This window comes from Typopeltis vanoorti, chromosome 18 (genome assembly GCF_054136105.1).
Source record: "Typopeltis vanoorti isolate ZY-2024b chromosome 18, IOZ_Tvanoo_1.0, whole genome shotgun sequence".
NCBI lineage: Eukaryota > Metazoa > Arthropoda > Arachnida > Uropygi > Thelyphonidae > Typopeltis > Typopeltis vanoorti.
Window position 1 is genome coordinate 65,052,650 of NC_143566.1, and position 14,879 is coordinate 65,067,528.

Consider the following 14,879-nt stretch of genomic DNA (forward strand, 5'->3'; position numbering starts at 1 on the left):
AAACACCCTTAATAATATATATATATATATATGTGTGTGTGTGCATGTGTGTGTAGTTACACATATTTACCAAGGGGAAAACCTGTCAACAGCTGTATAAATTTCTAATAATATATATGGATACATTCTAATATAATTTCTTTGCTCCTATGTAAACACAGTTATTTTTAAATGAAATCAGTTAAAAGTAATGTATTTTATGTAATCAGTTTATTATTCTCCAATGAAGGTACATGGAAATAATTTTAAAAAGAATGCTTTTCCAAAGAAGATTTTTCTGTCAACTTTTCATTGAATGCATGGCGTATGACACATACGTTGTCTACTTATACATGTAATCACTTGCATAAAGATGACGCTGGTTCACAGGTACATTTTTTGCTTTCGTTCGATACCTAAAATAAATCAATAAATTGGTTAAACAGATTATCAAGTGTAGTCGCACATATTTACCAAGCAAAATCCCAAATGCATGGGCAACCAGAAATCGATATCTTATTTCTTCTTTATACTTTATTATTGCTTCATAACTGCAATCACTATCACAATGGATTCATGAGTATTTTTAAGTGAAACAAATGAAGTATTTATGTTTAAATAAATATTTAAGATTTTTATTAAAATGACATACTGCATGGACATTTTATATTATGCCAGATTTTATAGTGTGAAATGTGTTTTTTGACATGGAAACTCAGTGCAGCTCAATGAATGTATTCAACCACTTGACCACAGATGATAATCCTTAACCTTAGTTTTAAAAATAATTCATCTCTCTGCATTCACTTGTACTCATTCCCACAGTGTTGTGTATATTTTGGAATTGAATTGCTTTCTCATCTTTATTTATTACTTGACACAGTGATAGATCTAGAGAAAAGGAACTGGAACAATCACTTCTTAAAAATAAATAAAAGGAGTAACATGCAATTGAGTTATCATCATTATTTCCTGGTATACAGGATGAAGAGATGTATCAGATATTATGATAAGTCCAGCACAATTAGTATTTCATGACTACTTTTCTATCAACAACTGTTTTTTTTTTTTTTTAATTGGGCTATCATTTGTCAAGTCTCTGATTTGATCAACTCTTACATTTTAGTTTTACTCAAGCCATTTTTCCCATTTTAGCTTCGCTCACATGTTTTTTTTACTAATCTTTCATCTCCCATTTAGTTTAAGTGTCCATAGCTTACCATCTTAGTTAACTCTTGTTACACCTTCTCAAATATTAATACTATCAAATTTTTATCTGAGATCTTCATTTTTAATATGGTTTTGCCATTAATTCCATCTGCTCATTCTTCATCTATAGACAGACTTCCTTCATTAAACTTTCCAAGCATCTGCCAATTCCTTCCCCTTGTGGAACTTGGGAACCTCAAAAAAAAAACAGACCATTTAAGAAATATAAACTCTCTAACTGCAAACCTCACACAGTTCTGAGAAATATTGAGGGAAAAAAAAAAGTTTGCCATTCTAAATCACAGCAAGTACAAACATGAGGACTTTGGAGTCAGCAGCTAATCATAAAAACCAATGTACTCTCTATAATTATAGTTGTGTAAATCTACCCAAGGTTTGAGAAACTGTAATTCTTAGACTTCTCAACAACCAAGACTTCTTACTAAATTTCAGAAAAAGGGACTTAGCTTTATGCTTGATCATTTCCAGTTTATTTTGTGCTGCCTGTGTACACAATACAGGGTGTGTGTGTGTGTGTGTGTGTGTGTGTGTGTGTGTGTGTGTGTGTGTGTGTGTGTGTGTGTGCGCTTCATGATGTCTCTGCAAAAGAGATGAAATACTGGAGTCATAAAACCATTAATTCACTCCTACACAGAAAGTATAAAAATAAAATAAAATGAAGTTTGTTGCCTTCATTGTTCATTGGATTTGCAATTTGTATGGAGTTCATACCAAAATAACAACCTCAACAAACGAAAAAACCTAATTTCATGGATACTAAAGAAGTAATATTTCTGAATATGTTTGCAAAGTTTTGAGGTTAAGGTTATCTTTCTATGCCCAAAGATGTGTGTGTCATCAAAAGTAAGAGAGAAAAAAAATAAGTATTTTTTAAGAAATAAGACAACAATGTGAAATTAGCAAGTTTATCAGAAGAAATCCACTGAAGAGAAGTTTGGAGATCATAATTTAGGGTTGTAGAAGCTGATGTTCTGGAAGTTTTCTTGATTTTGTGTAGTGCAAGATACACTGTTACAACAAAACTATGAATCAGATTTGCAGTTAGCTAAAGAAGACCTCTAATATATCACACTCACACACTGCTTGGAAAGAAGTCAACGGATACCATAGTGTGAGGAACAAACAGCCATGGAGCCCACCTTAATAACATGTACGACCTCCTTTAACTGCAATGATTGCAGAAATCCTACAGGATATACTTTCCACAAGCGTGTGATATGGATCAGTGAGAATTTTGGACAATTCTTCCTGTAGGCATGTAATGAGGTCCTGGACTGTTTGTAGAGGGTAGACATCCGTTGACCTCACCCGACACTCCAGTTCATCCCACATATGTTCAGTAGGGTTGAGACCAGGGCTCTGTGGACTTTAGTCAAATGTGGTGATGTTCATGTCCACAAACCACACAGTTACAACAACAGCCTTATAACACAGTGCATTGTCTTGTTGAAAAAGACAATGGACAGTTCTGTGGAAATGCCACAAAGTAAGAAGCATTGCATTGTCCAGATGTTCAGGATGATGCAATGCTTCTTACTTTGTGGCATTTCCACAGAACTGTCCATTGTCTTTTTCAGGAAGACAATGCACTGTGTTGCCACAAACATTGAACTCCTCTTGGAGTTCAATGTGGCACCACAATCAGAAGTCCAAGGCCAAACCAGGAAAAACTGGACCATATCATCACACCACCACCCCTGAATTTCATAGTTAGGGTTACACACTCTGGTAAGAGATGTTCACCAGACATCCACTACACCCACACCTGTCCATCTGCTCAGTAGAAGGTATAGAGTGCATGTTAGTTTTGGGTAATGTGGGCTTGCATGTTACAGTCTTACCATGCAAATCCATGTTGCAAGCCTTGGTTCTGAATGTTTTTGTGCAGATTCATGTTCTAGTCGATTGCCGGAACTCTGCATTCATGTGTCAGCCAACAAATGGTGGGTTTTACATATTATCCTTCGTAGTACCCTACAGTCACATTCAGTGAGTGTGGTAAGTGTGCATCCACTGCAGGTAGCACTTGCAGTTGACTCCCTGTGCTTCCATCTCAGTATGGTATCACTAATTGTTGACATGGGATGGCCCAATTTGTCAAAAATTTGAAGAACAGATAGGCCTGCAACATGGCATCCTATCAAAATGTCTCTTGAAAACTCTGTCAGTTCCCTTTTTGCAGCCATTACACCTGGATGCAGTTGCACTGACTTGGGAGTATCATACTCTTCCAATTCATACTGGCTTACAAACACATGACTTGTTACATGGCATGATGCATCTTGCCCATGGGGTATCCGTCTACTTCTTTCCAAGGTGTATTTCAGAGTTGGACAATTAAGAGATCACTGTATACACACACACACAGATCTCTCAATTATCCAACCTTCAATTAACTTATCTTTGAATTGGTTAGAGTGTAACTTCTTGGACCATACCATTGTAACTGTACCTTTTGTTATGAATCTCTCACTGCTCTCCAACTGCAGCTGGATAACTGAGGAAATATTGTGTGTGTGTATTATATATATATATACACCATATTTTTCCATGTATAAGACGAACCCTACTTTTTCAAACCCAAAATAAAGAAATCGATATTTTAAACATAAAACAGAACACATTTGATATTTTTTTAAATATTCAAAGTATATTTAGTAATTAGGTAATATTTTTAAGATATATATATATATATATATATATATATATATATATATATATATACTAAGAAATTATGCATCACTCTCAGTTCCAGGAATATCATTTTCTTCAGCGTTTTTTTATTTTCGGACATTTTATTGGCTAGTGCTCAAAATATTGTTAATGCATTAATTTACCCTGCCAACGAGTTGCAGAGTTCTGGTTGGTTTATTCAGAATCAGCCATTAATGATGTCAATCGACAGAGTTAACAAAAGCTAGTGATTAGCGGAAGCCTGTTTGCGAAGACAAGGTACTTGGTTGCAGTTTCAGCACGGCAACTGCGGGTCTCTCAACCGGTTACCCCCCCCCCCATGTATAAGACAACTTCCAATTTTTGGTCTAAAAATTTTAGAAAAAAGTATCATTTTATACATGGAAAAATACGGTATATGTATATATGTAGAAAGTTTTTACTTTGGATATACTATATGTTAAAGATACCAAGCAATTTTATAAACTTGGTTTTAATCCTTTTTTCCAAAGTAAGCAAACAAGCAAGTAAGCCAAGTTTGCATCTGCAATATTTTCAGGTCTGAAAATATTTAAATTACTTCAACCTTGGCATCACTACCTCAGGGTCTGGCTCCCACTGATGAGATCTCAATAAAGGTCGAAAGTGGTCTGGGTAGTGGCCCTTCCCTTAATACATAGCATCATACATGTCTGCAAGGAGATGTGCTTTGCATTATGGGAGATACTAAGGCAAGTGATTAGAGCTTAGTCCACCTTTACCACGAGTTACCTCAGATCTGAAAATACTTCAGGCGCAAACTTAGCTTACTTGCCTTTTTGCTTACTTGGAAATAAAGGATTAAAACCAAGTTTATAAAATTGCTTGGTATCTTTAACGTATAGTATACCCAAAGTAAAAAAAAAATTTCTACATCTATCTCTCATCCTGAGATTTTTATTTAATAAGGTCAAAGCACCTTGTGGCAACTCGTATAGGTAAAAATTATAAGTTCTGCATTACTTCAACCTTGGCATCACCACCTCAGGGTCTGGCTCCCACTGATGAGACCTCAATAAAGATCGAAATTAGTCTGGGCAGTGGCTCTCCTCTTAATACATAGCATCATACATGTCCGCAAGGAGATGTGCTTTGCATTATGGGAGATACTAAGGCAAGTGATTAGAGCTTAGTCCACCTTTATCATGAGTTACCTCAGACCTGAAAATACTTCAGGCGCAAACTTAGCTTACTTGCCTGTTTGCTTACTTGGAAAAAAAGGATTAAAACCAAGTTTATAAAATTGTTTGGCATTTTTAACATATATATATAAGGAACAGAGCAGATGAAAGAATGGAGTTTTATGAATGATCAGCATTAGTTTGCAAGGTTAAGGATAAAGATCCATCTACCATCACAAATGATGCGAGATGGCAAAAGAAAACTGGCAATCCAATCAGAAAGAAAATGATATTATCTGAGGTTACTTAATAGACCTATCTGCTAAACATGATCAGATATCTCAAAGATATCCTGAGCAACTTTTAGAAATTTGTCAAATTTTTTCATGGTATTTGATTTTTTTTTTTGTTGTTGTTGTTTTCTCTATTGTTACTTTATTAAGAATCGAAAAAAAAAATGGACAGCAATTTGATAGTAATGATTTGCTATTCTTCTTAAGAATGGATTGAATGTGGACTAATTTCAGAATGAAGAACAGACACCAGTGGAGTAGAGAATAAAATGTGACACAGAAATGAAAAACAATTATGAGCTTGTAACCCAGAGTTTATTAATAAGGAATATAAAAAAAATTTCAATCTGAAACTTACAAAACATCTTCAGTATAACTGACCAAAAAAAAAGTAGAACGACAAATTGATTTCATAAGAAATACTAGAGTGGTATAGTAAGTAAACAAAAGGTTGATAGAGATATATGATTAAAAAAAAGTTATTGTGTACAGTTAATAAGGATCAGGCTTTCCTAAATTTTTGGAAGGAAATAATTATTCCAGTTCACAAAACATATCAAAAGTGTGTTTTGTGAATAGCTAAAGATCTTTAGCAAAGACAGGATGAGGAGGGGAGGGGGGTTCCAAAGAGTAGAAGTAAATGGAATGAAAGAGGAGAAAGGAATGTTAATTTGGTAAGTTCGCCGGACTATAAAGTGGCATTCATCAGCAGCTATTTTAGTTCTCGCAGTTTTGGAAAAAGGATAATGGCTAGGTCAGTAAAGCACATATAGAATAGGCATAAGGCAGAAACTTGTGTCTGTGTGAGAGAGGATCATCAGTTAACTGGATTACTGTCTTCTGAATAGCATCAAGCAGTTATAGAGTGGGATTTATACAATGTTATCAGTTGCATAGGAGAAAAGTAGTGCCTTGAGCAGATACACCAAAGTTTTTTGGCATCTGCAGAAGAGGGATTTGATTATATTCAGAAATCTGGTATTATCAAAAGTTATAAGTGATAGATGACAGTGAATTTTAGCAGCATTGAAATTTATGAGGTTGTTCTTGCCCCACTGAAGTATATGTTTAAATGAAGGAAGGTAGATATCATTGTTTATGGAAATGGCAAGTAGTAAGGAGGTCATTGTTTATTGAAAAGCAGTAAGAAAATCAGCATTTAGGGCACTCATTTAGTAATATAATGATAAATGAGGCTTCAAATAATTGAGTACTATCAGGTTTTTCAATACAATAGAAAAATGGAGTGTGCTATCATCAGCAAAGCTATAAATAGGATTTACGTCAGTGAGTGCACATCATTTATGTGCAGGAAGAAGAAGAAAGAGAGTAGGAGAAAGTACAGATCTTTGAGGTACTTCTACACTGATTAGGAAATCTGAAGAGAGGAAACCATCCACCATGATAAACAGGAGTGACCAGAGTATATGTGCTACTGACATATAGTGCATGTCAGTAGTGAGCAGACCTCTATGCCAGACTTAATCAAATGTCTTAGAAATGTCAAGAACAACCAATGAGCCTCTCTATGAACCTTCCTATGACTTGAGTCCAAAAGCAGATAGGTGATTTAGAAGATTAAGAGTGCCCATTTGTGGTTACTAATTAACTGGCTTTCCTCCAGTTTTTTTCCTCCAGGTGATGAAGTTTTTTGTTGATAACTTACCAGATAGCTTGAGAGAACTGAAGTGAGAGTAAGTGGTAATAGTTTAGTCACTGCCTTTTATCATCCCATTTTTTGGAATGGGCTGAATACAGGCTTGTTTCCATGAAGGAAGGTAAGATGTCGGTTGAGTATGAAAAATTCAAGAGGTGAAATAATATTGGTGAGAGTTCTAAAGTACAAGTGTTTAATATGGAGGGAGATAATACCCATTAGGAATAGATACCTTATTCATGTCAAAATTATTTAGGATTTTTCTGATTTCTTTTTCGGCATAAGACTGGAGATGGCATGAAGTGAGCAGTCTTGGTGAAGTGTGTGAGTGAATGAGGTGAGGGGAGGGAGTTGCAGATGTTGCCTTTTTCATCAATGTAAGAATTGGAAGAGAAGAATGATGCCAGTAGGTCAGACTTGCTTTTGGGTGATGTTACTATAGTACCATCTGATGGTGACAGGAGTAGAAATATGGAGAGACAAAAGTTGAGCCTAAAGTGCAGGCTGAGCAATTATTATGGTGGACTTCGACTATACGGACAAAGATTGAAGGGAGGAAGGGGTGCATAGCAAGATGGAAATTGTATTTATAAGGTTACTAAGGGATAATTACCTCAAACAGCATGTCATGGAGAGGACTAGGTGTTTGAGAATGCTGGATCTGATAATATAGTAGCATCAAAAGATGGATCTATAACCATGGTAGACACTCTGCCTCTGATTGGGGAAAGTGACCATGCAGTCTTGTTCTGGGAGGTTGCAAAACATGTAGCATTATCAGGTCAAGAAAGGGTTATGTGGAACTACAAAACTGGTGATTATGACAAACTTAGGAGGCAGCCTGGAGAAGTGCCATTAAGCTACAAGGAAAAAATGTCAATAGTGCATGGGCAGTGATCAGATATTGTTTGAGGGAAGCAGTATCAGACTGCATATTCATAGTCAGGAGAATAAACCAAGTGAAGATTAAGTAGATGATTAACAATATAAAGCAGAAGCTGGGAAAAAAAAATCTCCTTGCCTGCTCTTTATACTGCTCATACTCATGAGAAGTACAAAGTGTGACAGAAACAAGAGCAAAAGCAATTAGTATATGGTAAAAAAGGCTAAATCAGATTATGATAGAAAATTAACTAAGCAGGCCAAATTAATTCCAAAATTGTGTTTTTTATTTACTATGCAGCAAATAAGAGGGAGAATGAGGAAGGATAAATTTAATTAATGCTGATGATAAGAAGGAAACAGAATCAGAAGAAAGAGTCTGGCTACTAAATGTTCACTTCACTTTATAAGGGTAGTAGTGGAGGTGGGCGGTAGATGGCGTTGATTCGTAGTATAGGTTCGGTGTAGTAGTTGAGACAGTTTTAGGTGTTCTCCCACAATGAGTCTTCGGACTCCTTGGAGGTGTCACAAATAATAATAATCATCCAGGTGGAGAATTTGTGGCTTCTGATGTGAGAATTGAGGTAGATGAGCTGGAGGTACTTAGCATATTGAAAAATATCAATGTGAATATAGCAACAGGACTGAGATGAATGTTGGCCCATATGCTACAAGAATGTGCCTCTGATGAAAGTGTTTAATCTTTTTGCTCTTGCACCACTTGTGGTGCAAGAGCAAAATTTCAGAATCACACTCAGCCTACACTGCAGCTTCAACAAATCTAAATGCACCAACAATCCAAATCAGATTTTGAAAAGACTAAATGCCACAACTTCACCTCCTGTTCAGATGGAAGTTGAGCCACTTTGTGGTGACCCTTTCCAAGGTCATTATTATTTTTTACTAAATAATTTAACGAAATTACCACGTAAACTAAGATATACATTAAAATAAATTTTAATATACTTCAATATTTCGGCAACGTCACGTTGCCATTTTCAAGGAACTTAAGAACAAGACACGTGCATGCAGGCACAACAAACAGTAAGTGAGGAAGAAGCAGAAAGCTATTATTTCTCCTAAAGTCCTGATGGTGCACCCTAGCAGGCAATGTTGGTATTCTTGGGCGATTGGGCTGAAGGTCTTCTGATGTAGGTTTCCCAAATTTGAGGCAGTCTCGTGCAGCCAAATTTGTTGAGACTTGGATTGTTTCTTAGGGCTGAAGCTGATTCCATGAAAAGCTTTTCATATTTGTATTTACTACGGTGTATTATCGTGGCTTTCTTCCACCGTATTCTATGGCAGGTATCCAGCGCATGGTCAGCAAGACTAGAGTGGCTGTATTGGTGAAACTGGATGTAGTCCTTGTGTTCTGAAATTCTGATATTTGTTGTCCTGCCTGTTTGGCCAAAGTAGGACAGCTTACAGTGGACCTGGTACACACTCGGTAGGTCTGGGGGGGGTTGGTCTTTAGTAGAGTGGATAAGGGATGCCAATTTTTTATATGGTCTGTAACAAGAAGTTAAGTTATGTTTTTTTAGGATTTTTGTAATTTTTTCCGAGGTGCCTCGGATATAGGGTATGGTGATGGATTTAGAGTAATCCTTGTTGTAAAGGGGGGGGGGGGGAGTTTACTGGTTTCAATATTTTGGGATTTTTTTTTTTGGAGGGGGGGTAGCCATTGGCTGAGAAAGTGTTGAGAATGTGGTTTAGTTCTGTGGTTAGGTCATTGTCATTTGAACAGATAAGTTTAGCCCTGTTGTGTAGTGTCTTAATGATTCCATATTGTTGCGAGGAGGGGTGGTGGGATTGTTGGTGAATGTATCTGCCTGTATGGGTGGGTTTTTTATAGACTAAGAAAACCCAGGTTCCATCAGGCTGGCGGGTGACTAGTGTGTCTAAGAAAGGAAGGCAGTTGTTTTTTCCTCTTCCAGGGTGAATTTGATTCTGGGGTGTTGGTTGTTTAAGTGTGTTAGGAAGGAGAGGAGTGCATCGGAGCCATGTGGCCAAATAGGGAATGCCAGGTCTTAAAGAGAAAGTCTCTTTAAGACCTGGCCAAGTTGGCCAAGGGTGGGGAGAGTGGAGAACCCATGGCTGTCCCTTCTATTTGTTTGTAGAATTTTTCCTGCCAAACGAAATAGCCCAAATTCATTGTGAACTGAAATAGGGCTGTGATATCGGGAGGAAATTTAGTTGGATTAGCTCTAAGTATTCTTTGAGTAGGACATTTGTGAATAAGGAGGAGACATCAAAACTGACCATTATGTCAGTGTGTTTGAGTGTAAGGTTTCTATGCTGGCTTTGAAGTGGGCTGAGTTTTTTATGTGTGAAGGTGTGTTGCCAGTATAGTGTGAGAGAGCTTTGATAAATGTTTAGCTAGTTTGTATGTGGGGGAATCAATGCCATCCACTATAGGACGTAATGGCCCATTTTTCTTATGTATTTTTGGGAGTCCATAAATACGGGGGGGGGGGGGGGGTATGGAGTTAAATGGCTTTAATTTGTTAGTGATTTCCACAGGCCAAGAAGTGACCTTCTTAAGGAGCCCGTGGAGTTTTCTAATTTGTGAGTTAGTGGGATTGTACTCGATAGGAAGGTAAGTAGCCCAATCTAACAATAGAGCTTTCAGCTTACCTGTGTAATCCTTTTGGTTAAGCAATACTGTGGCATTCCCTTTATCAGCTTTGGTGATTATTATTTTCTTGTTTTTCTTTAATTCTAGTAGAGATTTAATTTCCTTACTGGGCATGTTGGCTTTTGGTGGTTTAGCTTTGGTCAGAACACAAGCCACATCCAGTCTAATACCATTGGTGACATGGTTTGGAAGTCGTAGCCCGCATTCAATTCATATCATAGTATCTTCAGCAGGTATTCTTCTGCGCGCAATGGCAAAGTTGTGGCCACATGCAAGGGTGTCGAGTGCTTCAGGTTTCACACTAAATGACGAATAGTTGACTACCGTTTCGGTAGGAAGTTGTGGTTTTGAGATTGAGTTCTTTTTTAAATTTTCAAATTTTTTGATGTGTCAATCTCGTACTTTTTTAAATTCTTTCTCCGCTGCATTATTATTATTATGGGTATCTCCATGGAGTCAGAAGACTCATTGTGAAAGGTCCACACTAAACTTTCTCTCCTTAAATTTATTCACTGCAGCTAACTCAAAACAACTTCTGGCAATCCCTTCCATTCATTCACCTCTCCAAGCAAAAATCTAGTCTGTTTACCCTTACTAACCATATTCTTACTAACTTCAGGGATGACCCCCAGTTTCCTCTCTGTCATATATTAAAAAAAATTTTTTTGTCAATCTTATAGAACTATTTGATATCTTATAACTTTCTATCATCCCCACTCTTTTGCACACTTATGCTTAAATTGGGAATTTTGGGTAAAATGAGAAATTATGGTTTTCATTCCTGTGCGGTTATTTGGTTTGAGAAGATGTTTAGATTAGAAGAACAGAAACAACAACAGTAGTTACACCATGGAAAGGAGAAGTGGAAATCATCCCATTTGGTACCCTTATAATGCCAAAAGACACTGGGATTGAGAATTGTTGGGTGAAGATTTTTTAATGACAAAGAAAATTTGGATGAGGTTGTGGTCTCTGGGTTACCAAGAAGGGAAAGTCACATCCACAGTGTGTTTGAGAGGAGAGCTTGCTAAGAAGAGGTGGTTAAGAGTGTTTGGCTGGATGGCAGTTGTCAAGTAATGGTAGATAGTCCATCATTAGCAATGACCTGGCATAGATATGTCAGGTCATTGCTAATGTCAAATACCTCAGCAACCCTGTCTGCTTGATCAACAGAACTGAAGGAAAGGCAGCCAGTTTGACGCTTCACTATTTCAGTATTCTGACTGGAGAAAATTGAGCTTTAAAGATAGACAGTCAAAAAGGTCACAGTTGTTAGTCTCCCTCTCCCTCTGCGAAAAATATCCTCCACATTAATCTGCTAACAATCCCTCACCAACTTATATATCTCAATCATATTACCTCTCCTTCTTCTATCCACAAGGCACTGCAAATTCCATTCCCTCAATCTCTCCTAATATCTGACATTGTATAGACTTGACACAGACATAATAAAACTTCACTGGACCCTCTCCAATACATTCTCATCCCCTTGAAAAACCAGGTGACCAAATCTGCACATAGTAGTCAGTATGTTGCCTGATCAAAGCCTTATGCAAGGGAACCATAATCTTTTTGATTCTACATGTCAATGTAGAATCAAAAATTATTGCCATAATCCATTGTGATGTTCTTACAATTTTAGCAATATAACTCATAAACTTCAAGTATCTGTCACCATCACTCCCAGATTAATCATCTCTTCCATCTCCTTCAGGATTTCACCATTAAGCGTGTATTCTGCATCTCAACCTTGCCTACGAAATTTCAAGACCTTGCACTTGGCAACATTTCTCAACTATATGTCTTAAAGTGAAAATTTGATTCTGACAACCACTATTTGACCTGAACCCAGTTGTTCTTCTCCAAGCTTCTCTTCCATAATTTTTCTTAATTTTTTACTTTACACTTCACAATATTTCTCAACTATTTGTCTTAAAGTGAAAATCTGATTCAGACAGCCACTGTTTGGCCTGAACCCAGCTTGTTCTTCTCCAAGCTTCTCTTCCACAATTTTTCTTAATTTTTTTCTCAAGTACACTTGCATAAATCTGACCATGAACATTCAGTAGAGAAATCCCTCTGTAATTCTCACAATCAATTTTATTTCCCATTTTATAGATGGGTGCTATGAGAGATCTACTCCAATAATCAGAAATATGACTCTCTGACCAGGCCTTCCAAATTATGCAGTTTAGCCACTGTATCCACTTTATTCATATTTAGCCACTGTATCCACTTTATTCATATTTAGCCACTGAATTTCAAAAAAATTGCTGGTAATCCAAATCAATCTATTCATCAGGATCTTCCAACTCTTAAAGTCAATAGATTGAAATCTCGCCATCCATCACTACGAGCAGCAGAAGAACTAGTTCTAAATAATTTTAATCCTTTATCATAGTGATTCTCATAGAAATTCCTTAGGTAATTTAATAAGCATTTATCAAAGTGGGAGGAAACATGGAAGGAAAATGCGAAAGAACATTTACAGAACATCTTTAAAGGTGATCAAATCATTACAGGATCAGATCTACCTTGCAAAACCTGGACCACCATCACTCCCAGATCTCTCATTTCTTCCATCTTCTTCAGAATTTCACCATTAAGTGTGTATTCTGCATCTCAACCCAACAATACTAAATAGGATTCAGACAAACCATGGCCTATGTGAAGATACTCTCTATAAATGGAACAGACAATCATCCCCAATATGTGACTGTGGTGCTCCACGACAGACTATGCAACATATTTTAAAAGAATGCACCTTTCGTGCTTATCAGAATGACTGGAATGACTTTTTACAAGCAACTCCTGAAGCTGTTACCTGGATTACAAATTTCAATCTGAATTTATAATGATTTTTTTTTTTCTTATTATAACATATTAAGACTTTTAACTTTTATTTTAACATATTTTTTTTTTATATTAAGACTTTTACCTTTTATTTATTTTATTTTTATTTTTCAATTCCTTGGATTAGATCTATGTTCTCCTTCAAAGATTTTAATTAAAATATTTTCAATTCTTCAATAGAGTTACTATATAATGACATAATTCTCTATTTTAACATCATGTTTATGCCATGAGCTATGTATGCCACTGTAAACTTCTCTTCCTTTCATATTTGAGCATTTTAATTGGTTGAATACCATCTATCTAGCTTCCTTTTCACATTTCAGGCTTTTGATAGCTTTTTCTACTTGTGGTGAATACTATAGTATTCAATACTAAATATAAGAATAATCTTGAATGGCAGGCAGCCTCCAGTAGTGATAAGAGAATATTAGAATTATTATTAGAATAGAAATTTGGACAATGAGACTTATTTCTGTCTGTGGTCCTATAGAAGATTCTACTAAGAAAGAATCCTTTTTTTCCCCTTATAGTCAGTGTCTAAATATAGCATCTTGTATCTGTTGCTCAACAAAATCCCACCTGTATTGACTTCTCTGTTTTGGTAATGCCTATGATATCAACTTGGTACTTACCCAGTTCTTCTGCTGGTTCCATTTATTTTTTTCCTTGATTGCTTTTTTCATTGTTGATGGCATCAATCTTGAACTAGTGATGTTGAGTTGGTTATTATTATTATGTCACCTCCATAGAGTCACAGGATTCATTATATTATACCACTCCACCCCACCCCACCCCACCTTAATCTCTCAAATGCATTTTTTTTTTTTTTTGCCACTTTATATGAATTCTCTGTCTAGTTGCCTCTTTTCCAGTAGGAATAACCTGAGTTTTCAGAGGAAGTACCTTTTGACTTCCATATGAGGCCAGCTAAGTCTTGTTCAGTTCAAAGGCCCTTATAAAATCGATTCTAGCCTAGACTGGATGGAAAAGAACACTGTTTAATGATTTTTATATGTATTCTATTTTCTTTTGGCTTGGTTTTTCATTATTGTTGTTTAAAGTAAGTTAAAATTAAGTGGGAAATAGAATATACAATAATGAACTGTAGATTGCCACTTTTTTCTCTCTGGTTGTTCACTGCATGTCATGTTGAATGGCTTCCTCTATCAGATTTCATTGTCAATGCTAGGTACTAGGCCCTGTAATTTCATCCACACTCTTCTTGCTACACATCAATGATTTTCTCTCACTAAGCACAAATCCTATTTGTATTTTTGCTAACAGTGCACTCCATTCCTTCATTCAGAAAAACTTTATGATGCTCAAAGGCTTCAAGATCTCCACCATTTTTGAGGAGGGGAAAGATAATCCAGTGAATTACAATGCTATCAAAACACAATCTTATTTCTTAGAATAAATATCTACCCCTTACTTTTGGATGATATTTGAATCGTCAGTCAAGATCAGTTTATTCATCTTGGTACAACTTTCACATCTAGCCTATCCTGGATGAA

At 36.3% G+C, this 14,879-nt stretch overlaps 1 protein-coding gene across 1 annotated transcript in view; it reads right to left on the bottom strand.

Moving 5' to 3' along the window:
* Nucleotides 1-230: 230 nt before the first annotated feature.
* LOC150096723 (uncharacterized) overlaps nucleotides 231-14,879 on the bottom strand; it is a 125,982-nt gene continuing 111,333 nt past the window's right edge. The window contains exon 9 of the mRNA XM_090408677.1: nucleotides 231-395. Coding sequence (XP_090264803.1) covers nucleotides 323-395 — 73 coding nt within the window. The 3' untranslated portion in view covers nucleotides 231-322. The remainder of the gene's footprint in view (nucleotides 396-14,879) is intronic.